The 26,243-nt window shown below is 45.2% G+C and overlaps 1 protein-coding gene across 2 annotated transcripts in view; it reads left to right on the forward strand.

Annotated features, from left to right (window-relative positions):
- Nucleotides 1–26,243, forward strand: part of LOC124137105 (nuclear pore complex protein Nup205-like) — a 48,777-nt gene that overhangs the window by 10,124 nt on the left and 12,410 nt on the right. For both annotated transcript variants that reach the window (XM_046503266.2, XM_048383715.1), the window contains 24 exons: nucleotides 155–319; nucleotides 579–691; nucleotides 3,674–3,736; nucleotides 4,748–4,861; nucleotides 7,106–7,225; nucleotides 7,612–7,762; nucleotides 8,277–8,470; nucleotides 9,219–9,401; nucleotides 10,809–10,856; nucleotides 11,674–11,883; nucleotides 13,223–13,405; nucleotides 13,966–14,023; nucleotides 14,750–14,939; nucleotides 15,694–15,814; nucleotides 16,575–16,674; nucleotides 17,500–17,658; nucleotides 18,503–18,748; nucleotides 18,931–19,074; nucleotides 19,214–19,312; nucleotides 20,535–20,782; nucleotides 21,091–21,282; nucleotides 22,929–23,190; nucleotides 24,033–24,128; nucleotides 24,469–24,623. In XM_046503266.2, the coding sequence (XP_046359222.2) occupies nucleotides 155–319; nucleotides 579–691; nucleotides 3,674–3,736; nucleotides 4,748–4,861; nucleotides 7,106–7,225; nucleotides 7,612–7,762; nucleotides 8,277–8,470; nucleotides 9,219–9,401; nucleotides 10,809–10,856; nucleotides 11,674–11,883; nucleotides 13,223–13,405; nucleotides 13,966–14,023; nucleotides 14,750–14,939; nucleotides 15,694–15,814; nucleotides 16,575–16,674; nucleotides 17,500–17,658; nucleotides 18,503–18,748; nucleotides 18,931–19,074; nucleotides 19,214–19,312; nucleotides 20,535–20,782; nucleotides 21,091–21,282; nucleotides 22,929–23,190; nucleotides 24,033–24,128; nucleotides 24,469–24,623 (3,614 nt within the window). The remainder of the gene's footprint in view (nucleotides 1–154; nucleotides 320–578; nucleotides 692–3,673; nucleotides 3,737–4,747; nucleotides 4,862–7,105; nucleotides 7,226–7,611; nucleotides 7,763–8,276; nucleotides 8,471–9,218; nucleotides 9,402–10,808; nucleotides 10,857–11,673; nucleotides 11,884–13,222; nucleotides 13,406–13,965; nucleotides 14,024–14,749; nucleotides 14,940–15,693; nucleotides 15,815–16,574; nucleotides 16,675–17,499; nucleotides 17,659–18,502; nucleotides 18,749–18,930; nucleotides 19,075–19,213; nucleotides 19,313–20,534; nucleotides 20,783–21,090; nucleotides 21,283–22,928; nucleotides 23,191–24,032; nucleotides 24,129–24,468; nucleotides 24,624–26,243) is intronic.

Genomic DNA, 26,243 nt, shown 5'->3' on the forward strand with positions numbered 1-26,243 from the left:
GAATTATGTAGCCTTTGTTTCCTTGATATTTGCTGTTATGTACGTTATCGGTAGACATGGTAGATTAGCTGGTAGATTGTTTGTAGAGTTCACTGTTCTTTCTTGTTGTGCCAACCTTGAGTGTGACTTTAACATTTCTGTATTTTTTACTCAGATATTGCCCAGAGATTGCCGGTTATCTCTGACCCGAGTTACTTGATAGAGGTCCACAGGGAGATGGTGGCTGTCCCTGCGTGGGCCAACACAGGACTGAAGGCCTCTGTGCAGTTCGCTTGGGCCATGCTGCTGCGACAACTCTCACAGTACCCACTAGCTGGAGGTAGGACTTCGTAACCATGGCAACTAGTAGTTTGTGGAAAAGGATGTAGATCAACAATAAGATAAGGTATTTTGAGTTGACTAGTTGTAGATTGTATTGTCAATCATAGCTTCATCGAAAAGCACTGCTAAAAGTTAAGGGTGTTCCTTGGAATTGATTTGCTGCTAAAGTTTTTGAAACCAGCAACCCCTAAATCTTTCATGCTTAACATTGGTGTTGTACCAAGAGCACCTTGACTTTCATGCTGGCACCTGTACAGGTGTGACTGAACCATTTGAGGATGACGAGGCACTCATGGACCAGGCTATCGAGGGCAATGTCTTCAGCTTCCTGCGCAGCTCTGTTGCCGCGATGTCCGAGTTCCACCAAGATGTGAGTACAAACAAGGGTAGTTCATCGGGACACTTTCGCAAAAAACATTTCATTGATAAAGATTTTGTTCAACATTATTGCTAGTCTGTGACAATTAAAATGTTCAAAGGGCTCGTGAAATGCAGAAGGTTAATGAACCTGCTGGCTACTTTTTTCTAATACACTATGCGTCATTCTCAGATGAATTTAAGGCCATTAGGGGTAATTTATTTTACAGTAATGAAAACGTTGATGTGTGAGTGGAACATTAATTTGACCAGTTGTCAGTACAACATCATGTTCATCAGGGCTAGTAAATGTTTTTCGAACTTGTCGTGGAAACAGCCTTGAACAAAGTTTCCAGCTTCTAAAAACACTTCGCCTGAACACATCCAGGCATCACTATTGTCACCACCTAAACTAATGGGTCATGCAATGTAATCCTGTGCACTGTGACCCTAACCAGCTTGATCTCTGCCACATCATTGTCTTTCTCATCGCCAATGTGTATGAATGTGTTTGCAACATTAGAGATTTATTTTTTTTGTGGATAAGTTTTCCTCTTACGTCCATCAACATTTATGCCAAAATTGTGGGACCTGATTAGGATAAACGCCCTGCCTGCAGGAATTACAGATGTATTTATTCATCAAGAGATCCACATGATCTTTGTTGTGACTACTGTGGTCTTAGTAAACCAAATCTTCGATGCCCACAATGTTCCCACCTGTCTGAGGAATCCTTTTGCAATTAGCCGTGCAAAGGCCAGAGATGGCTTGGTTCTGGCAGGAAGATTGTCATTTAAGAAACTGTCCTATACCCCACCAATAATGAGGTGAGGATGGCTACGGGAGGTTGTTTGAAGAAACGTCTGTCTTGGTCAAACGCTTGGGCTTTTTTGACAATGAAGGTCCACGTTCCTGTCTCTAGATTTAGACCGTCGATCAGTATTGCGTCAACTGTACCCTGTGCGCCTGTCCCTATGCCGCTGATTAAGCAACCTTCGACTACAGACATGCATACTGTTTGGTGAAAGATTGCACTACTGCAGCAATAACTTCTGCTATCAACCTATCAATGCCTGATCGTTATGCAGATTGACATCGCTACCCACCTTATCCGCCCTATGGATCTATGTATGAACACTATCGCTGTATGCAACCAAGGGAGCAACACCAGGATCGACATCGATATGAGGATTGACATTGCTGTTTGTCTCATCAAGTGTTTGAAATAAGTTTTAAACCCATCAAGACTGTTTGGTAGGTGTCCATCTTCAAAGCTACCTGCCCTCATTCAGGCATTATAAATATTGATAAATAATGAAAAATATGAGAAATCATGCCTTGATTCAGTTGAAATAACACAAACAATTACTTGAGAATCTATGAGGACTTATGATGAAACTGAATACATAAGTAGTCTTAAAATTATCTGCCAGACAGTCGGGCAGGTGAAGGAAAATTTCATGCAGCCAGACAGAAAAGCTACCAGCCACAGGCAGGCAGTTATTTTGGACACTGGTTTCCCCGTTGCTGTTCCCCTCCAGTCGACACCGTTCAGGTCAACATTCGCAGCTGACCGACATTGCCTATTCCTGTGCAACAATCCCCACCTATGGATGCACCTGCTATGAGGGATGCGCCGCCGACTTTCTTTTTACCAAGTTCTCATTAGGATCAATCTAACCTCTCAAGACTTGTTACTGGCCTTGACTCCCACCAACGCACTGGTCTACCAACTGTACCCACTATTCCTCGACTCCTGCCTAGGTCGCTCCCCCTTAGTACATTGATCCGGTTCAACTTGACACTTTGTGTGGACAGCTAGATGTCACCCCTGACTGTCGGGCCTCCCCACTCCCTTTCACTGGCAGCTTTGACTACGTGGACCCGGCTGATATGCTGCACTGGATTGCAGACAAGCCTAAGTTACAAAGAAGTAATTCTACCGAAGAAAACCTTATGGGCTTCATCGTCCCCAATTGTGGTTGAATAGGTTCCCTACTTCATAACTGCGAGGTCGTTTCTTGAAACAATGCCCTACATGAAAGCACATTACACAGGCTATACCTGATTTCCTGTTATGTCCAACTGACGTAAAGGGGTTTCCCACTCTTGGTATGGTGTTTACCCACTCACGACTTCCTGTCTTTTAATACACTAGACGAAGTAACAATCTGGTGATTGAAGCACTGTTTAGCACCAGCTTCCTTGTGTCTATCTCCCAGTTGTAGTCGTCTACAGGCTAGGGTATCTGTGCCCCTCTGTCCAACCATGGGATAAAATGCATGTGTGAGATCGAATAAGTTTGAAAATTGACAATAAATTGTATATGTATGTACTTATCCTATCTCACACGCTATTTGCCCTCCCAGCTGTCCCGCATCACAGCTACACCAGCTTGTCAGCTCTAAGAAAGAGAATGATGTGGCAGGGGTATTGAGGTGATCAAGCCAGTTAGGGTCACAGTTCACGGGATTACAGTGCATGACCCACCTGTTTGGATAGTGACTATGGTGATGCTGGGATGTGTTCGGGCTAAATGTTTTAGGAAGTTGGAAACTTTGTTCTTGGGCATTTTCACACCCAGATCAAAAGAAGCAGAAATGCATAGTGTGACTGTGAGATAGAAATGGTACAATCTATTGTCAAATTTTATATTACTACTAAACTCAATGGCTAATGAAGTTTTTGGGGTTAATTTTACAAAGTTGTCAATGTCAAAGTGGATGGCTTTGAGCATTATGTAACTCCCCCAACTCCCCCAACTCCCCTCTGCACCACCTTGGCTGACAATGACTCTTATGTTTATGGTTTGCTCTCAGACACCATTTTGTATCTCCAGATAAGAGGGACAATCCTACATCTAGTGTTTCACACTGAAAAAAGCCTTCTTGCTCCATTGCTTGAAACAAATTGTATTTCTTCTTTGTATTATACGAAAATGTTAAAATGGGTAGTTTCATAGGTAATTGGTTTAATAACATGTTTTTTTGTTCAGGAATTCTACTGCCGCCGTTTGCACTGCCTGGTGACAGATCTCATCTACCACATGCCTCTCAAGGTGAGCTGCCATTCCGTTACCTCCAGTATACACTGATCGTCTGGGGCATTCTCTTACGGTACAAATTCCCAGGATTCAAGTAATATAGCAGAAAACCTTCTGGACCCGATTGCCAATGGATGTCATGATCTGTCCTTCCCAATGTGCTCAGGGTTAAGAATGAAAGATTAAGAGGTCCATATCTTAACTCTTGTCGTTACATATACGATTTAAGTGGCACCAGGATGAACAATATAGCAGAAAACGTTATAGAACTCATGGGTGGAGTTGATTGTTGCACTTGTTATCTATTAGGCTTGTCTGGACTCTATTGTGAACAGACCAGTGTGTTGATGCAGCAGCATTCACTCTCTTGATCATTATCATACACTGATGGACCAAGTTTCACAAAGCGATCGTGGTGCTACAACTATCGTAACTCCTATACTCTAAGATATACTTCATGACAGTCGTAGTTCTGTGCTTGCTTTGTGGAATGAGGCCTGTGCATTACTATACGGGTAACGCTATTTTTCAGGGCATTATCATTTGCAGAAACCTGAGGTCTTCCATTAGCTGCCTGACAAGGGAGGGCATAAAATTAGAGTTACCGTTATTGTAGCTAAAATGGAAAGAATTTGTTATCAAATAAAAATAAAGAACCATATCAGTTTTGAAACATTACTGCAATCAACACACATCGAATGTCACTGACCCACTTTTACAAATATGGAAACGTCACAGAACAAACCAGGTGATGTCACTATTACACTCCCTATGACATCACCCAACAGTGGGCGTGATAATGACCTGTCGTCATGCAATATGAGGGTATTATCAAGTTATAGTGGCCCGCTCATTTCTGATAACATGAGGGCGGTTTAATGATAATTCTATCCATTTTAGGACTTGTCCAGCTTATTGTGACCTAGTTCTCTCACCAGTGAATTTCTGTTGGAGATGAAGAATTTTCTCCATTGGAAAGCAAGTCTGAACATGCATTTGTTTAACATGACCATGCATAATTGACAGGTGAAAGAGCTACGTAACCGTGGTGATGAGACAGCTCGTATCATCATGGCGTACCAGGTGGAGGGTCAGGAAGCGCCGCCACAGAGGCGGGACCTTGAACACATGTTTGGCCTGGTCAGTGTTGCACTCTGTCACATATACCAGTTACGTCTTGGTAAAAGTATAGATATCAGAATGTAGAATATTTGGATTTGGGGATTGCAGAATGTGATTTGATGTATTTTATATTCAAATTCTGTCTTTGTAATTGCTCATTTGTATATTTTCCATGTTGCTATAACTAGTACAACAGAGACTTCGTGTAAGAGGACATAATAACTACTAACTGTTTAAAATTAATGGAGGGATTAAAAGCACTTCAGTATATAGTATTTGTATTTAGGGATCCCCAGAATCTTCACCTTTTAACAGTAAGAGTCCCATGGGGATTCCGGATGAGAATATAGGTCCCCAGAAACCAATACTGGTTGTAAGAGGCGACTAAATGAATGACCTAGTTGACAGCATGTCATGGTATCTTAAATGTATGGATTAATGACCCTGTATGTAGATCTGTATGTAGTGTACTGTATCCCACCATGAGTTGTGTGTTGTACAAGCCAGGGGCGTGTGTTCCAGATCAGTGAGCTGTACATAGATCTGTATGTAGTGTACTGTATCCCACCATGAGTTGTGTGTTGTACAAGCCAGGGGCGTGTGTTCCAGATCACTGAGCTGTACATAGATCTGTATGTAGTGTACTGTATCCCACCATGAGTTGTGTGTTGTACAAGCCAGGGGCGTGTGTTCCAGATCAGTGAGCTGTATGTAGATCTGTATGTAGTGTACTGTATCCCACCATGAGTTGTGTGTTGTACAAGCCAGGGGCGTGTGTTCCAGATCAGTGAGCTGTACGTAGATCTGTATGTAGTGTACTGTATCCCACCATGAGTTGTGTGTTGTACAAGCCAGGGGTGTGTGTTCCAGATCAGTGAGCTGTACATAGATCTGTATGTAGTGTACTGTATCCCACCATGAGTTGTGTGTTGTACAAGCCAGGGGCGTGTGTTCCAGATCAGTGAGCTGTACATAGATCTGTATGTAGTGTACTGTATCCCACCATGAGTTGTGTGTTGTACTAGCCAGAGGCGTGTGTTCCAGATCAGTGAGCTGTACATAGATCTGTATGTAGTGTACTGTATCCCACCATGAGTTGTGTGTTGTACAAGCCAGGGGCATGTGTTCCAGATCAGTGAGCTGTACATAGATCTGTATGTAGTGTACTGTATCCCACCATGAGTTGTGTGTTGTACAAGCCAGGGGCGTGTGTTCCAGATCACTGAGCTGTACATAGATCTGTATGTAGTGTACTGTATCCCACCATGAGTTGTGTGTTGTACAAGCCAGGGGCGTGTGTTCCAGATCAGTGAGCTGTATGTAGATCTGTATGTAGTGTACTGTATCCCACCATGAGTTGTGTGTTGTACAAGCCAGGGGTGTGTGTTCCAGATCAGTGAGCTGTACATAGATCTGTATGTAGTGTACTGTATCCCACCATGAGTTGTGTGTTGTACAAGCCAGGGGCGTGTGTTCCAGATCAGTGAGCTGTACATAGATCTGTATGTAGTGTACTGTATCCCACCATGAGTTGTGTGTTGTACAAGCCAGGGGCGTGTGTTCCAGATCAGTGAGCTGTATGTAGATCTGTATGTAGTGTACTGTATCCCACCATGAGTTGTGTGTTGTACAAGCCAGGGGTGTGTGTTCCAGATCAGTGAGCTGTACATAGATCTGTATGTAGTGTACTGTATCCCACCATGAGTTGTGTGATGTACAAGCCAGGGGCGTGTGTTCCAGATCAGTGAGCTGTACATAGATCTGTATGTAGTGTACTGTATCCCACCATGAGTTGTGTGTTGTACAAGCCAGGGGCGTGTGTTCCAGATCAGTGAGCTGTATGTAGATCTGTATGTAGTGTACTGTATCCCACCATGAGTTGTGTGTTGTACAAGCCGGGGTCGTGTGTTCCAGATCAGTGAGCTGTACATAGATCTGTATGTAGTGTACTGTATCCCACCATGAGTTGTGTGTTGTACAAGCCAGGGGCGTGTGTTCCAGATCAGTGAGCTGTACGTAGATCTGTATGTAGTGTACTGTATCCCACCATGAGCTGTGTGTTGTACAAGCCAGGGGTGTGTGTTCCAGATCAGTGAGCTGTACGTAGATCTGTATGTAGTGTACTGTATCCCACCATGAGTTGTGTGTTGTACAAGCCAGGGGCGTGTGTTCCAGATCAGTGAGCTGTACATAGATCTGTATGTAGTGTACTGTATCCCACCATGAGCTGTGTGTTGTACAAGCCAGGGGTGTGTGTTCCAGATCACTGAGCTGTACAGGAAGGACCCCATGAATCTAGAGCTGTCCCTGGAGTACTGGTGTCCTGCCGAGTCGGCTGGGGGGCAGGAATCCTTCTACAACTACCGACCACCCCCCAGACAGGTAGGCATGTCAGAGGGAGCGTTGTTGTGTGGGAGTCGGTTGCCTGTTCCTACTGGAAGTATTCCGTTCTGGAGATGTAATCATCCATGTTGAAATTACAGGGCATGGCCTGGTTACACAAAGCAGTTTTAGTGCTGAGACTCTAGTTCTTTGACATAGATTTCAGAGTATCGTTACATCTAACATTTGACCCAACTTTAAAATTGGGAGTCAGTTTAGGATTTCATAATGGGTTCTGATATTTGGTAACTTACTATTTGTTACCCTATCCAATTATGTATCATTTCCAAGGAGATCAAAATCATGACCCGTCTTTCAGGAGAGGAATGATTGTGACTCTCCGATATTTTAATTGACAGTATTATTACATGTACATCTATCTCCAGGTTGCCCTGTTCAAGTTTATCCGTGGTGCTGGAGACCTGCTGCCGGCCCCACTGTATATTCCCTACATCAACATGCTGGCCGGGCTGGCTGCCGGGCCCCAGGCAGCACAACACTGCTTCAATCTCCTCAAGGCCAACGGGAGCAACTCAGGTAGGACACTAGGATTCTTGGACTTCAGGTGGCAATCAAAGGTGGCAGAACGTACAGTTCAGAGTTGCTTCCTGTTGCTTTGTCAGATTCTGCTAATTCTAGTTTGAATCACAGATTGTCCCTAATGATGATCTTAATTCTGAGGCATAATTCCTGTGCTTTTGGATTTCACCAAAGTGTTAATCATTAAGCATTAAGACCTGCATCATTTGGGACTTTCCCCTTGCATTAAACAGACTGAAAGTATCACCTGTGGTGGTTGTTTTCAGTATTTGGTCGAGTGGCCTTGTCTTTGTGTGTAAGTGTTTATCTACGTAAAAAACATTGTTTGATAACTACCTTTATTACTTTTATTACTTTATTACCTAGAATTATCTCTGACAGTGAAACCAACAAGACATCTCAAGTGTCCGTTTTTGCATCACTTAGGCTTACATCAATTCAATTTAGCTGTCCCTGTAGTGATATGGTATAAGAAATAAGGTTAACCCACTGACCCCTCTTCCCTGACCAGGTGGGTCATCCAGCATGGTGTCCTGGGACCACATCTTTGTCTCCATGAACCAGTACTATGCCAGTCTCAGGAGGGAGACTCAGAGCTCCATAGACTCCAACATGTACAGAGCGCCACCAGCAAGGGCCATAACTCCTCATGAACTGGAAGGAATTCTGTCAGTTCTACAGTTGATCCGATGTGTAGCTAATGAGGTATGTTTTCTCCTTTGTTGATGAAGATGACAGCGTTATTGGTCAGTCTGGATGTTCCATTAAACTGGCATTGACAGACTTGTCAGTGATGTCTGGAGAGTTGGAGAGTCACTGATCCAGTTGCCAATTGCCCAAGTCTGTGCCAAAGCCTTTCAAGTCTACAAGCTTGAACTTGACTCTTATCATCATTTTCAATAGATTTTGGGGGGCGGTCGGGTAGCCTAGTGGTTAAAGAGTTTGCCCGTCACGCCAAAGACCTGGGTTCGATTCCCGATAGGGGTACAATTTGTGAAGCCCATTTCTGGTGTCCCCCGCTGTGATATTGCTGGAATATTGCTAAAAGCGGCGTAAAGCCATACTCACTCACTCAATATATTTTTGCGTTATTATATGGACTATTATTAGCTGAATTTACATGACCAAACAGAATTTTACTTCACTTGGGCTTTGGACTAGTGGCTATAGTTGCAAAATGTATATGTTAGTTTCCTACAAAAATATTGTAATGTGACTCTTAACCTACAGCCTCGCAGGCAGCTTTGGTTGTATACTCTCAATGGAGTTGAAAATAAAAATCACGTCGCACTGACTTCGCACCATGAACATTCTCTTGGTGAATGGACTTTGTTGTGTTATATGTGGACTTATACTTTTTTGATTAAACTGCAGTACTGCTGATTCAGCATCATTGCAATATTCACTCACTCACCAAAATCAAAAGTTTTTGTTAATGACTTCATTTCTGCAGAATGAGAACTGTCGTGGAGCGTTGTTCGAGAACCAGCAGTGGGGAGCCATCATGATGATGTTTGGTCTGGTGGGGTGCAGCATCCCCTCCAAGATGAAGGCTGAACTGCTCCTCACCCTTGCCGCCATGGCCAAGACTCCAGCCATTGCAGCCAGCATCTGGCAGACTCTGGAAGTGGCACAGGTTTGTAACATTGTCCATAGCTGTCAAATTACCATCACTTCAGCTTGCATCAGGCCTGACTCTGGAAGTGGCACAGGTTTGTAACATTGTCCATAGCTGTCAAATTACCATCACTTCAGCTTGCATCAGGCCTGACTCTGGAAGTAATTCAGGTACATAACAGGGGACTCGTGAAGATCAGGTCTTGAGCAACCTATGTTTGTCATAAGAGGCGACTAACGGGATTGGGTAGTCAGGTTCGCTGACTTGGTTGACACACCCTTCCTTTCTGCCTTACTTCCCTGAAAACCCTTGAAGATCCGGGTTAGACTTGGTCTTCAGCAACCCATGCTGGTCCCCCGTGAAGATCCAGGTTAGACTTGGTCTTCAGCAACCAATGCTTGTCACCCGTGAAGATCCGGGTTAGACTTGGTCTTCAGCAACCCATGCTGGTCCCCCGTGAAGATCCAGGTTAAACTTGGTCTTCAGCAACCCATGCTGGTCCCCCGTGAAGATCCAGGTTAAACTTGGTCTTCAGCAACCCATGCTGGTCCCCCGTGAAGATCCAGGTTAGACTAGGTCTTCAGCAACCCATGCTGGTCCCCCGTGAAGATCCAGGTTAGACTAGGTCTTCAGCAACCCATGCTGGTCCCCCGTGAAGATCCAGGTTAAACTTGGTCTTCAGCAACCCATGCTGGTCCCCCGTGAAGATCCAGGTTAAACTTGGTCTTCAGCAACCCATGCTGGTCCCTCGTGAAGATCCAGGTTAAACTTGGTCTTCAGCAACCCATGCTGGTCCCCCGTGAAGATCTAGGTTAAACTTGGTCTTCAGCAACCCATGCTGGTCCCCCGTGAAGATCTAGGTTAAACTTGGTCTTCAGCAACCCATGCTTGTCATATGAGACGACTAACAGGATCGGGTGGTCAGACTCGCTGACTTGGTTGATGCATGACATCATATCCCAGTTGAATGGATCGATGCTCATGATATCAATCACTGGATTGTCTGGTCCAGACTCGATTATTAACAGACTGACATAAAATAGTCATATTGCTGAGTGTGGCGTTAAACAACAAACAAACATAACAGGGACACTGATTTCAAATTACCATCGCTTCAGCTTGTATCAGGTCTGACTCTGGAAGTTATTCAGATGTACTACAGGAAAGCTGATTGTCAAATTACCGTCACTTTATCTTACATTTAGATGTACAGAAAATATTTCTTCATGCCAATAAGTTGATCATTTCAAAATGGATGACCCATCCCAAAATCTGTAACTGATAACTTGTCTCTTTTTAATGACTACCTCAAAGAGCTGTAATTTGGTGTTATCATACACCATATCTTATGACGCATCATCTGAAACTGTCAGCACTACTTGTGATCTACAAGTTGTCCTGACATCCTGTCTGCTGGTTTTGCAGGTTTTGCCGACCACGGCCACCAGTGCTGAACAAAGAGGAGGCATCCAGGTACGTCAGTCACTGAGCCACACAGATGGATGTCTACTGATACCCCATTATTAACCTGTCACATATTAAATATGTTGATTAAGGAGGCACCTTTACCCTGGACAGTTGAACAGCAGTTAGGTCCATGTATCAGCGCTTTGAACTCATAACACTGTTTGTGCCAATTGTTCATCTTCCCAGGGCAAGGGAGTTGACTCGCCATAAAAGTCCAGTTTCCTATCTTGCCGAACTTGGCTATCAGAGGTGGAATCTGATTGGAGGAACATCGAAGGGATATTACTAGTAAAAGCCAATGGTGGCGCTACGATCAAGCCCAGAAATTCCAGCTAGTTCAGCAAGGGTGGAAACTGGACTTTTACAGTCAGTTAACTCTCTTGCCTTGGGAAGATGTCAATTATTATGTCAGCAGCAGCTGTTTTAAGTTTTATTAATACCGTCTTAGAGCTGGTCCCAGCAACTTACGCTGGTTCGTTAAAGACGACTTAATGGATGGGGTGGTCAGGTTGATAGAGTGTCATCATTCCCTGACAGCATGGATCACTGCTCACAATATACATCCCTCGATTGCCTTGTCCGGACGCGATTATTTACAGGTCGCTGGATTATTGCCGAGTTAAACAACAAAAAGAGTTTTAATGGTTCTTTCTGTCTTAAATAACAGTAATATAAGTTGTATTAAAACATCACTACATCTATTTTCTGTTTTATGACAAAAGTTAGATTTCAAACAGTGATAGCAGTAACTTCGCATTACCAAGAAGAGGCCACCCACCTGTAGAAATGTTTCGAGTTATTGTCTGAGATGCTTTGTTTTTAGATTGAACTGGAGGAGATTGAGAGCCGTTGTGAAGAGTACCCGATGACAATTGCTTTCCTTGAGTTGATTGATCGTCTGACAGACATACCTATCCCAGCAGGCCTTGGGGCAGGATATCGTGCCCCGGGATTTGAACCCTACCTGGACTTCATCATCACCAGCGTGTTCCTGAGGTTCAACTCCAGGGCTTACAAGGACAGTGCTGAGAAGGTAGGAGTCAGGGTTTAGTGTACTGTAGTGCTGAGAAGGTAGGAGTCAGGGCTTAGTGTACTGTAGTGCTGAGAAGGTAGGAGTCAGGGCTTAGTGTACTGTAGTGCTGAGAAGGTAGGAGTCAGGGTTTAGTGTACTGTAGTGCTGAGAAGGTAGGAGTCAGGGCTTAGTGTACTGTAGTGCTGAGAAGGTAGGAGTCAGGGTTTAGTGTACTGTAGTGCTGAGAAGGTAGGAGTCAGGGCTTAGTGTACTGTAGTGCTGAGAAGGTAGGAGTCAGGGCTTAGTGTACTGTAGTGCTGGGAAGGTAGGAGTCAGGGTTTAGTGTACTGTAGTGCTGAGAAGGTAGGAGTCAGGGTTTAGTGTACTGTAGTGCTGAGAAGGTAGGAGTCAGGGCTTAGTGTACTGTAGTGCTGAGAAGGTAGGAGTCAGGGCTTAGTGTACTATAGTGCTGAGAAGGTAGGAGTCAGGGCTTAGTGTACTGTAGTGCTGAGAAGGTAGGAGTCAGGGTTTAGTGTACTGTAGTGCTGAGAAGGTAGGAGTCAGGGCTTAGTGTACTGTAGTGCTGAGAAGGTAGGAGTCAGGGCTTAGTGTACTGTAGTGCTGGGAAGGTAGGAGTCAGGGTTTAGTGTACTGTAGTGCTGATAAGGTAGGAGTCAGGGCTTAGTGTACTGTAGTGCTGAGAAGGTAGGAGTCAGGGCTTAGTGTACTGTAGTGCTGATAAGGTAGGAATCAGGGCTTAGTGTACTGTAGTGCTGAGAAGGTAGGAGTCAGGGCTTAGTGTACTGTAGTGCGGGCTTAGTGAACTGAAGTGCTGAGAAGGTAGGAATCGAGGCTTAATGTACTGTTCCCTTCGACAAGAACAGTTAATATGATTTGATTTGTCTTAGTAGTCATAAAGCAATTTGGTAACAATGTGCTTGTCTCAATAATCATAAATTAATTTGGTAACAATGTGCAGAACTTTGTTTCACATGACATAAAGAAAGAGATCACTATTGGTTTTACTTATCATAAGCTGTCCCACATTTTATGTTACCAAGGAATGAGACTGAGATGTAAGCCAGTATCTGATGCCAGAGTCTGATAAAGATTATTTTATCTCTAGTAATAATATAACTCATACATGAGGACTAATGTCTGATGAAAGTGATGGCAAAAGACAGTTTGGGGCTAGCTGACAAGTGTAGGGGAATTGTCTTTGACATGAATGTTTATGTATTTATTTCTATTTTATTTTTGAGTCAAGGAGGTTTTGTCGTAGGTACATACCTGTCTGATGTTATTATATATAAAGTGTGACATTGTTGTGGCCTAACCTGCCTGTTTGCTCCCCTCCCAGTGGCAGGTGTCGGCGAGTGCGCTGGAGATCCTGTGTAAGCTGCTGCAGGACCACGAGATCCATGAGGAGGACTTCCGCGAAACTCTGGTGGACATTCAGGGGGGCGGGATTGTCTCCGCCAACAAGCCCCCCGGTCACACGCTGCTACTGCACATGCTCAATGACTCCGGACTTCTCAAGATGGTGAGGCTGTAGAGATGAGATGGGTTGGTGTAGAGTTGCCATTGATGGATCTGATTTGGATTACCAGAAATACATAAACTCGTAGTATTAGAGATGATAGCATCAGAAGCAAGATAGCCTTCAGTATCGCTATAAGGAGTTAAACTACGCCGTAAACAAGGAAGTTTTGTCAATGTAGACGAACGATGATGAGCGATTTCTTTCAATATGTTGAATATTTAAGTTGCCAATCTCATTTTATTAATGAGTGCCCACTGGCATCCAAGCAATAAATACAGATCACAGAATGGAAGGTTAGATAGCAAATGCAACAAAATTGGTCGCAGATTCAGTATGTTGCCTGGGAAGTTGTGAGGGAGTTAGAGGTATCGGAATGGACACCCATGTGTCTTCTCAAGCATGGTGGTCCACGGATCAGAACAAATGACAAGTCAGTGACTGACAGTATTTTACTTTATTACTAACAAACCTCAGTATGTATCAGTGGTAAGTAAGAGCTTGCTTCCATGTATTATTGTACCAGCTCTCAAGACTGCTTACCCTGTGTGTGTGCTTCACAGGTTCTGCGAGTGCTGGATGAGACGGTGTCAATGTTTGAGCAGTACTCCAAAGTACCTGGTAAGAATCATTACCCAGAAAATGTTATATAGGAAGATATGCACCCTAGTTTTGTTATTGTGTGTGTTTCATTACTCTTTCCAGTTTTGAGTAGGGTTTTCCCATTTGTCTCAGGCAATTCACCATTAAGAGTTGTGACCCTTGGGCATGACAGAATCGGATGATCATGGGTACAAGATTGGCCTTGCTTATAATTCTTGGTCTTTTAGTACTATAACCGTGCTTGTGGGTTTCACCAAAGGTGTGAATGTCTAAGTCCTACATCACCATGCACTCTCTTCCCTCATTGTGCTGACACTTTGAAAGAACTGAAGTACTGCTCAAGGTGATATCAACCCACCTCCCTCACTTCAGTTTGCTACCCGTGAAAATCAGGGGTAGAATAGGTCTTCAGCAACCCATGCTTGCCGTAAAAGGAGACTATGCTTGTCGTACGAGGTGACTAATGGAATCTGGTGGTCAGGCTCGCTGACTTGGTTGATGCATGTCATCGATCCCAATTGCATGGATCGGTGCTCATGATGTCAATCACTGGATTGTCTGTTCCAGACTCGATTATTTACAGACCGCCGTCATATCGATGGAATATTGCTGAGTGCGGCGTTAAAAATCAAACAAACAAACAAATAAATAAACAAACAAACTTCTGTTTGCAGTTACAAAAGTCAAATGTCAGACCCCCACCTGCAACATCTCTATGTGTAATGTTGTATTTCCCTGTGCCAGGCTTGGAATACCTAGAAAAGACAGCCCTGCTGTGTTTGAGGATGATAGAGACGTCCCTGGAGAAGGAGGCACAGTTTGAGATGATGATCCGAGAGACTGGGTCGTCCATCATGGTGGCAGCCATGGACAAACTGTTGCTCAGCATCAATCCCCGCAGTGGCAAGGCAGATCATCTGGTTAATGTCGCCAAGTACGTTCACAGTGGATTAATGTTCCCATGCTTACAGAAGATGTTTTCCTTAGTTGTTGTTTATGAATTCTTCACTATAAAATAGATATGTACAAATGACTTGATTACGAAATAACAAGCTAGTTTGGTCCACCAGTTACCCAGTGTGGGATCCTGCAGCTTGTGTTGTGTGCTTCCCAGCTAGTGACTAACCTGTGCAGGGACATGCTTGTGACAGCTGGAAAATGTGAACACAGCTTTTTCCTATTTCCGGCTTAGTTTGCGATACAGCTGCACTCGGTAACCTTTGCATATAAAACAATGCCTAGCATAAATGGAAATACAAATGGTGGTAAATCATTAATCCTAGTGATATGTAATCGGAAATATCTCAATTTCATTGACAAAGTTTTTAATCTCTTGTTCGTTCGGTTGAGGGGATACAACATAGTTTTTGAATGGGCACATGAGCAGTTATACTCAAGTGCGCACTATGCAAAAGAAAATATGATATCCGATTTACAATCCATAATGGGAATAACATGGCTGTCCATGATTTGAGGGATGACTGTACCTACTTTGGGATTAGATTTTGTCTGTGCTGTGTCCCAGTATGTGACTGTAAGGAAGTGGACGCACCAGGTGAAGTATAGGTGATACTGAGGACTGTATCGGGAAGTTACGTCGCAGTGTCAATATAGGATGTATGACAACAGTAATCATAGATTTGCTGTAAATAACATGTAAGAGCGACTCACCCAAGCTTGTGTTACAGGTTTGTGAGCCTGAACAGCTTCCTGCCCCACCAGTGCCTGTCTGCCGTCCGGGTCCTGTACCTGGTGTGTCAGGCCGCGCCCATCCAGGCCGACCTCGTCGCTCTCTTCACTGCAGATGAGGTAACACTCATGGTTAATTAAGTAATGAAAGATCGACTGTCAGTATCAAAATCCATGAGATCCAACCTATTTTCCTACTTTGAATACAAACCATTTTTCTCTATTCTCACATAATGACAATGGCTGTAGGAACATGTGTGTATAAATATAACAAAGACTGCCTGTTAGTACATTTCAGTTGAACTTCCTATAGCCCTAAACCATGTTCACATATTTATTTGCTTTTCACAAATGTAATCCTTGGGATTCTACAAGAATAGGTCCCCAGTTCACCATGCTTGTATTATTAGATGGGGATCAGGTGGTAGAGATGTCAGACTGTGTTTCATGCATCTAGAAGGCAGCTACCATTGCTCATGCTATTATTGACTGGTTTGTCTGGCCCAGACTCCATTTCATAGGCTGCCATGGTATAACTGTAATATTTCTGACTCAGTGTTCAATGAAGATGAGGGGTCCTTGTCATATCCAGTATTAGAAATTGGCGCTAGTCCTATAGTCCTTGCTGAACTGCCAAATAGTTAAAGTATCATAAGGTCTAGTAGAAATTTGTCCTTTTTAAGGGTTTTGCTATATGTTATCATTATAAGGACTAGTGGACTTAAACTGTTAGTTTCTACCGCTGCATATCCATAATGTTGAATGCTCGAGATTGAAGGGGTCACTTCATTCAAATTCAATAGGAACAAACCTTAATAACATTGAACAGCTTGGCACAGTCACTTGTGGCTTGTCTGATGTATGTTGTGTGTGTCTGCAGGCGGAGAGCACGCGTCTGCTGCAGGGGATTGTTGAATGTATCGAGATGGATGACCGGGAGGTGAAGCCTGAAGAGGCGCAGGAGGAGAACGAGGATACAAGTAGGAACTATTTGATTGCCTTTGATCTGTTTTACGTTCCTGTTTTTTTTGTGTGACATGTCAATATTCTTTAAATTGAATAAATTCTTTTGCCTAGACATGCTATAAGCAAATTGAACAGATGTTTATCCACTATATTTTTGATTACGCCAGCTGTTGTTGCATATTGTCTGTTTTCCCTCGGATTGTGATATGCTTTACCAGCTGTTGTTGTATATTGTCTGTTTTCCCTTGGATTATGACATGCTTTACCATGTTTACAGTCTGTCTTCATGCCGAGGACCCCATGCTATTATTTACAACATCAATATTAAAAAGTAAAGTACAGTATGCCTAAACTAACTCCTTATGAATGATTTGGGCTGCTAAGTGATTATTGGCAAAGGTTCATATGTCATATATATATTCTGATATGGCACAGATAGCCTCGGGTCTGAGGCACCTCAACAAGATGGCAGAGTTGCTTCCCTTAGCTGTAGTCACAAGCAAATTCCAGATCTGCCCTGATGGACCACTGTTCATATTCCATCAGTCTCATACTCAACATTTAAGATGATGTAACTTCATGGTGCTATCATTATTCATTTCAATACTGTTTATCAACACTCAACATGTCTGAAACTGCAAATAAGGACACATGAGTTTCACAAGTACCATCAGTGAAAATGAATCCTTATCGGCACTGCCAGTATGGTATTATATCGGAACTTATTTTGTTTCAAGATATGGATAACTCATATATTTACAAAGATCCTCTGGGCTTTGAGTTAACAAGGTTTAATCATGTGTATAGTCCAATAGTTGCATGTGGGTGTGTTTTTTCAGAGGAAGAGATCAGCCTGTCCCAGGTGAGGAATGCATCTCGCCAGCACATCATACAGCTGATGTTGCACGCCCTGGACCAACCATCACCGAATCTTGCCCACTGGATGCTGGGCTTTGAAGTCAGGAAACCTGTGTCTAAAACTAACCTTCAAGATCCTGGTGAGTGGAGCTCAGCTTAACAGTTAATGATTGTATAATGTGAAGGCTTTAAGAGATAAGGGTGTAGCTCCACTCAGCATTGTCCAGAGAACATGGAAGATGTGTGAGTGAAGGTAGTTTTACACAGCAGTCAGCAATATTCGGCTGCACTCAAAGTGTGGCAACATTCCAGGTATATCATGTTGGCTCCACTCAAAGTCCAGGACCACCTCCGTGGTCGAGTGGTAGAGCATCCTCCTGTAGAGTGGAAGGTCCGGGGTTAGATCCCCGGCTGCGTCATACCTAAAGACGTTAAAATATGGTACTCGTTGTTACCCTGCCTGGCACCTAGCATTAAGGGGGCTAAAACAAGGGACTGGTCAGCTAGGAGTCAGTATACTGTGTCTGAGTAGGGTATTCATGTTAAACTGCCGAATGGTATCCCAGTGGGCTAGCACTATAAATCAGTATTAGTAGCATTCAGAGTATGTCAAATGACATCACTACAATTTTGGAAATCAAGTGCAGCATGAAACAGGTAGCCAGCCTGTGACCCCAATAATCCCTTCTGGGAAACAAATGCACAAAATGGACCAGGCCACAAATTGTGACCCAACAATGCTCATTAGGTGTCTCTTGTGAGCAGCAATGGTTGTAGGCAAATATCCGGCCTTGCATCTCCTCGGGGATAGAGTGCAAACAGAACAGTTAGTGGAGGCTCCCTGTAGGTGTCTAGTCCCTGTAAGTTACACTAACTATTGCAAGCTCTGTCAGTATGTTTGATTGCTCGTTGTATTAATGCCACTCAGCAATATTCCAGGTGTAAAACAGCTCATTAGGCCTGACACAAGTATTTGTTTTCCAGGTATTCTTGGGTCTGCACGTACCTGCCTTCATTCTGTGCTGGCATTCCTGGGTCAGGGTGTTGGAGCCCGCAGTGGACCGGTCTGTCTGATGGAGGCGCCGCGCCTGGCCGAACTCGGATACAATCTCATCTACATACTGTGTTCCAACAAAGACACATCAGCGCCAACTCTGAGATATCTTCGAACCACGCACAACTTTCTGTATAACCAGCTGCAGCATCTGCCATTCAGGGAAGAAGAATATGGTGCGTGAATCTTGTCTGGCTTTATCAGTATATTTGCCAACAATATGATACCTAAACTGCAACAGATAATAACTCATTCATCAGCTCTTGTCCTGATTAAGGTCGAATCGTCAGTTGTAAGTGGATGACACCTTGAATGATTGTGACTAATATGTTTGAGTCTTGATGACCTCTTTTCCCAGGTCAACCAGTGATAAGTCACCAGTCCTGGCTGCTCAAGACGATAGCTATCGAGTTGCGAATCACGTCCCTGAATCGTCAGCGCTCACATACTCAACGTCTCCTTCGTCTTCTGCTGGCCGACACTGACGACGAACAGACATATGGTGGGTATAACTGCAGGATGTGTCCTTTTTTCGTAATTTTCGTCCTCAATATTTGATCTGTAGCTCTCATTTAATAGGATTTGATGTGATTTCATGTTGAGGAAACATATTCTTGTAAAACAATGTGTTTAACTTTCAGTCATGCAGCCTGTGGGTACAGATGAGGGAGACTTGTCCACCTGGGACCGGGACCCTAGCTCCTTCCTTGGGGGACAAAACAGGTCACTGGCTGTACAAGGTGAGGGGGAGGGGTCACTGGCTGTACAAGGTGAGGGGGAGGGGTCACTGGCTGACCAAGGTGAGGGGGAGGGGTCACTGGCTGTACAAGGTGAGGGGGAGGGGTCACTGACTGTACAAGGTGAGGGGGTGGGGTCACTGACTGTACAAGGTGAGGGGGAGGGGTCACTGGCTGTACAAGGTGAGGGGAGGGGTCACTGGCTGTACAAGGTGAGGGGGTCACTTGCTGTACAAGGTGAGGGGAGGGGTCGGGGTCACTGGCTGTACAAGGTGAGGGGGAGAGGTCACTGGCTGTACAAGGTGAGGGGGTCACTGGCTGTACAAGGTGAGGGGGAGGGGTCACTGGCTGTACAAGGTGAGGGGGAGGGGTCACTGACTGTACAAGGTGAGGGGGTGGGGTCACTGACTGTACAAGGTGAGGGGGAGGGGTCACTGGCTGTACAAGGTGAGGGGAGGGGTCACTGGCTGTACAAGGTGAGGGGGTCACTTGCTGTACAAGGTGAGGGGAGGGGTCACTTGCTGTACAAGGTGAGGGGGAGGGGTCACTGGCTGTACAAGGTGAGGGGGCGAGGTCACTGGCTGTACAAGGTGAGGGGGTCACTTGCTGTACAAGGTGAGGGGTGGGGTCACTTGCTGTACAAGGTGAGGGGGAGGGGTCACTGGCTGTACAAGGTGAGGGGAGGGGTCACTGGCTGTACAAGGTGAGGGGGTCACTTGCTGTACAAGGTGAGGTGAGGGTCACTGGCTGTACAAGGTGAGGGGGAGGGGTCACTGGCTGTGCAAGGTGAGGGGGAGAGGTCACTGGCTGTACAAGGTGAGGGGGTCACTTGCTGTACAAGGTGAGGGGGAGGGGTCACTGGCTGTGCAAGGTGAGGGGGAGAGGTCACTGGCTGTGCAAGTGTGGGAGTGGGGTCACTGACTACAAGTGAGGGGGTTGGGTCACTGGCTGTGCAAGTGAGGGTGTGGGTCACTGGCTGTGCAAGTGTGGGGTTGAGGTCACTGGCTGTACAAGTGTGGGGGTGGGGTCACTGACTGTACAAGGTGAGGGGGAGGGATCACTGGCTGTAGAATGTGTGGGGAGGGGTTACGGCCAGTACAAGGGGAGGGGTCACTGGCTGTAGAATGTGTGGGGAGGGGTTATGGCCAGTACAAGGGAAGGGAACACTGCTTGTACAATCTCACACTGACACAGTTTAACATCTCCCCTCCAATCTCACCCACAGCCCAGCAGACACGGCGTAAGCTGCTTTGTATCTTGGACTCCATCAGTTTTGCTCAGCAGTTTCCTGTGGGACTACAGCTGGACTTCTTTGACCCGAAGCTGATAGAGCAGGTGATCACAAGCTGTGAGACCAAGACCAAGACGGGGGTGGTGGTGTGTGACGTCCGCAACCTGCGCCGGATCCTCATCAACGAACTCAACAATCAGCAGGGCACCATGATGGCTGGTCAGAGGCCTCTCATTCAAGAGGTAGCTAAATCGACAAATTGATTGTTCTCACACCCTCATGTACCAGTAACAGACCCTAATATATTAAACAATTTTTTTAAAAATTCAGCACCCCATTGTTGCACACTCAAAACTAAAATGTTTCCGTCTGTCTGCTACAGCACCATAATTTGTTTGTGGGTTTCAGCATCGTGGGAAATGTGGCTTGTATCGCTGCAGGCTTTCCTCCCACATTAAGCTGACACACCCTGATATAACTGAAATACTGTTTGCAGTGGTGTTTAACTTAACTCACTCACTCACCTAACCACTCCATGTTGATGTTGCAGGAGATCCAGAACATCCTGAGCACAGTGGTAGCCAGGAACTCTGTGAGGGAAAGTCTGTATGTCAAGCGCCAGTCCTTTGAGGCATGGCGACAGGTGACAGAGGTCCTGTTGACGGCCTGTCCTGAGGATGTGCTCATGGGGGAGGTCAGACAGATGGTCATCTTTGAGGTGCTGCAGGACCTGCTGGTCAAGGTGAGTAGGGACAAGGGGGAACTGGTTGTTAGTGAACATGGTGAATATACCGACCTGAACAGGGATAGAAACCGTCAAGGTGAGTAGGGACAAGGGGGGACTGGTTGTTAGTGAACATTGTGAATATACCGACCTGACCAGGGATAGAAACCGTCAAGGTGAGTAGGGACAAGGGGGGACTGGTTGTTAGTGAACATTGTGAATATACCGACCTGACCAGGGATAGAAACCGTCAAAGTGAGTAGGGACAAGGGGGGACTGGTTGTTAGTGAACATGGTGAATATACCGACCTGAACAGGGAAAGAGACCGTCAAGGTGAGTAGGGACAAGGGGGGACTGTTTGTTAGTGAACATTGTGAATATATCGACCTGACCAGGGATAGAAACCGTCAAAGTGAGTAGGGACAAGGGGGAACTGGTTGTTAGTGAACATGGTGAATATACCGACCTGACCAGGGATAGAAACCGTCAAGGTGAGTAGGGACAAGGGGGGACTGTTTGTTAGTGAACATTGTGAATATATCGACCTGACCAGGGATAGAAACCGTCAAAGTGAGTAGGGACAAGGGGGGACTGTTTGTTAGTGAACATGGTGAATATACCGACCTGAACAGGGAAAGAGACCGTCACAGTGAGTAGGGACAAGGGGGGACTGGTTGTTAGTGAACATGGTGAATATACCGACCTGACCAGGGATAGAAACCGTCAAGGTGAGTAGGGACAAAGGGAAACTAGTCATTGGTGAATATACGGACCTGACCTGACCAGGCATAGAGGCAGTCAAGGTTAGTAGGGCTGAAGGGGAACTAGAGATCGGTGATTACACTGACCTGACCAGGCATAGAGGCAGTCAAGGTTAGTAGGGCTGAAGGGGAACTAGAGATCGGTGATTACACTGACCTGACCAGGCATAGAGGCAGTCAAGGTTAGTAGGGCTGAAGGGGAACTAGAGATCAGTGATTACACTGACCTGACCAGGCATAGAGGCAGTCAAGGTTAGTAGGGCTGAAGGGAAACTAGAGATCGGTGATTACACTGACCTGACGAGGCATAGAGGCAGTAAAGGTGTGTAGGGCTGAAGGGGAACTAGAGATCGGTGATTACACTGACCTGACCAGGCATAGAGGCAGTCAAGGTGTGTAGGGCTGAAGGGGAACTAGAGATCGGTGGTTACACTGACCTGACCAGGCATAGAGGCAGTCAAGGTGTGTAGGGGCGATTGGGAACAAGCCATCGGTGAACACCGTGAATATACTGACCTGACCAGGCATAGAGGCAGTCAAGGTTAGTAGGGCTGAAGGGGAACTAGAGATCGGTGATTACACTGACCTGACCAGGCATAGAGGCAGTCAAGGTTAGTAGGGCTGAAGGGAAACTAGAGATCGGTGATTACACTGACCTGACCAGGCATAGAGGCAGTCAAGGTGTGTAGGGCTGAAGGGGAACTAGAGATCGGTGATTACACTGACCTGACCAGGCATAAAGACAGTCAAGGTGTGTAGGGGCGATTGGGAACAAGCCATCGGTGAACACCGTGAATATACTGACCTGACCAGGCATATGAAAATAGAGCCTATATCCTAGTGTCTGTTATAACAATTTTCTGTCTCACAGCATGTCACCAGTGACAACCTTTACTCCACAGGTGGCTGATGACGAAGCTATGCCTGAATCAACTGGCCCTGTAGCTGGGGTCATTCTCACACTGATGGCCAATCTGCGTCAGTGTTTCTTGTCTGACAGTGCACCCTCCACCTCTGCTGCTGCGAGGAACACAACGCAGTATGTGTCCATGCTGGACCGGTCCGTGTTGCCGTCTGCTGGCAGTGCTGTGGGGTCAAGGACACTCTTCGCCTCCTCCCTGCAGATGGTGCTGAAGGGCGTCCTGGACTACATCCTGCGAGCCGGTGAGCTTCATCTGCATAATGTTGATGTTGTCACCAGATAATTAAGGGGCAAGCCATTGCTATCAATAGCTTTACAGAATTGTGTCCCTTAGCTGCCCTGTGATTCATCAACCTTGGTCTGCCAGCCCCAGCTCCGCTGGTAAACAGATATGACTGGCTTTCCACCTACATTGAGTCCTGTGAAGATCCTCGGTACAATAGGTCTTAAGCAACCCATTCTTACTGTAAAACGCGACTATGCATGTTGTAAAAGGCGACTAAGGGGATCAGGTGGTCAGGCTCGCTGACTTGGTTGAAGCATGTCATCGATCCGATGGATCGATGCTCATGATATCAATCAGTGGATTGTCTGGTCCAGACTTGGTTATTTTCAGGCTGCCGTCTTATAGCTTGAATATTGCTGAGTGCGGCGTAAACAAACAAACCAACCAACCAACGACCTACATAGAGCTGAGAAGCTGTGATGTACGTGAAATAGTGTTCAATGTGGCATTAAACCCAACTCAAAAGTGTTTTGTCCAAGACTTAAACAGCTCAATCTTTGAAAACTGTTTTATATTTGTATGACCACATATTTGAAAGAGTAAGACTTTTTGCCTTATGTAAGGTAAGATTAGTTATATTCCATACTGGATTGATGCTCATGTTGTCGATCACTGGATTGTCTGGTCTAGACGTGATAATTTACAGATCGCCGTGAAATAGCTGGAATATTGCTGAGTGCAGCGTTAAACAACAAACAAACAAACAAACAAATGAAAGGCCACAAGCCCATAGTACAATTCTGTTTTCAGGATAATGTATATATAAGAACACATATTGACATGTACACTGTGTGTCAGGTGGTGGAGCCCAGCGAGTGAGGGCCAACTTGTATGGAGCCCTGCTGTACTACCTACAGATAGCACAGAAACCTGCAGCCGTCCCTCAGCCTAAAGGTAGGTCGTGGCAGAAACACAGTGACTGTTGTACTCCCTTCAGATAGCACTGCAGTCTGTAGCAGTCACTCAATCAAAATGTAGGCGGAAGTAGAAACAGGTTTTGTCGTTACAATAAGCTGTCTGAACAGCTCCAAACACAAACAATACTTTCATTCATATAACATGTTTGCAGGTATTGAGTAAAGAGAAGAGAGTATTCATGTGTCATATATCAGAGAATTATCACCTCTTGTATTGGAGACAACCAGTTTGGTCACTAATGTCGCCAGTGGAAGTTCTTTTCTACTAATACAAGGAACATTAACACAGGTTAAGAATCTGTTTATGTCGACCTCAGGCAAGGAGAGCGAGGGAATGTCTCGAGTTCTGGGCACAAAGGAGACGGAGTATGAGCAGCTGTCTAAAGAGAACCTGTCCACCATCTTGTCGTATGGGGACAGTCTGATGGAGACGGTCTGCCGGGATGCCTGTGATGGACATGATATTGGAAGGGTGAGGAACTTGACCACCAAACTGTAATTGAAAAACAGATCACTTTGAGGCACCATGTGTGAATTTGGGGACAGAAGAGGTGACAGTTGCTATATTTGTTAGGAGAGGGGATCCTTGTGATACATTCCAGGACAGATTCCCACTACCCGATTGACATTGTAAAAGAGTGTTACTTGGTTGATAGGTTGGATTTTTTATTGGAATTTGAATATTTAAACATTATCTTTTTATTGGTGAAATATGCTGCATTTGCAGGTGTAGGCTACAGCTAATGAGTGACATGTCTGTTTGCTGCTGTGCAGGTGTAGCTGATGGGTGATGTTTATGTGTGTTGCTGTAGATGAGGGTGTGGTAGCCATTAAATGGTGCGTGTTGCTTTATGTGTAGGTTGTAGCCAATGGGTGATGTGTGTGTGTTGCTGTAGGTGTAGGTTGTAGCCAGTGAGTGATGTGTGTGTGTTCCTGTAGGTATAGGTTGTAGCCAATGAGTGATGTGTGTGTGTTCCTGTAGGTGTAGGTTGTAGCCATTGAGTGATGTGTGTGTGTTCCTGTAGGTGTAGGTTGTAGCCATTGAGTGATGTGTGTGTGTTCCTGTAGGTGTAGGCTGTAGCCAATGGGTGATGTGTGTGTGTTGCTGTAGGTGTAGGTTGTAGCCAGTGAGTGATGTGTGTGTGTTGCTGTAGGTATAGGTTGTAGCCAATGAGTGATGTGTGTGTGTTCCTGTAGGTGTAGGTTGTAGCCATTGAGTGATGTGTGTGTGTTCCTGTAGGTGTAGGTTGTAGCCAATGGGTGATGTGTGTGTGTTGCTGTTGGTTGTTGCCAATGAGTGATGTGTGTGTTGCTGTTGGTTGTAGCCAATGAGTGATGTGTGTGTGTGTTCCTGTAGGTGTAGGTTGTAGCCAATGGGTGATGTGTGTGTGTTGCTGTTGGTTGTTGCCAATGAGTGATGTGTGTGTTGCTGTTGGTTGTAGCCAATGAGTGATGTGTGTGTGTGTTCCTGTAGGTGTAGGTTGTAGCAAATGAGTGATGTGTGTGTGTTGCTGTAGGTGTAGGTTGTAGCCAGTGAGTGATGTGTGTGTGTTGCTGTAGGTATAGGTTGTAGCCAGTGAGTTATGTGTGTGTTGCTGAAGGTGTAGGTTGTAGCCAATGAGTGATGTGTGTGTGTTGCTGAAGGTGTAGGATGTAGCCAATGAGTTAGTGTGTGTGTTCCTGTAGGTGTAAGTTTTTAGCCAGTGAGTGACGTGTGTGTGTGTGTGTTGCTGTAGGTGTAGGTTGTAGCCAGTGAGTGATGTGTGTGTTCCTGTAGGTGTAGGATGTACCCAATGAGTGATGTGTGTGTGTTGCTGTAGGTGTAGGTTGTAGCAAGTGAGTGATGTGTGTGTGTGTTGCTGTAGGTGTAGGATGTAGCCAGTGAGTGATGTGTGTGTGTTCCTGTAGGTGTAGGATATGGCCAATGAGTGATGTGTGTGTGTGTGTGTATTCCTGTTGGTGTAGGTTGTAGCCAGTGAGTGATATGTGTGTGTCGCTGAAGGTGTAGGTTGTAGCCAATGAGTGATGTGTATGTGTGTTGCTGTTGGTTGTAGCCACTGAGTGATATGTGTGTGTCCCTGTAGGTGTAGGT

This window comes from Haliotis rufescens, unplaced genomic scaffold (genome assembly GCF_023055435.1).
Source record: "Haliotis rufescens isolate VD_foot unplaced genomic scaffold, xgHalRufe1.0.p SCAF_5, whole genome shotgun sequence".
NCBI classification, from domain to species: domain Eukaryota; kingdom Metazoa; phylum Mollusca; class Gastropoda; order Lepetellida; family Haliotidae; genus Haliotis; species Haliotis rufescens.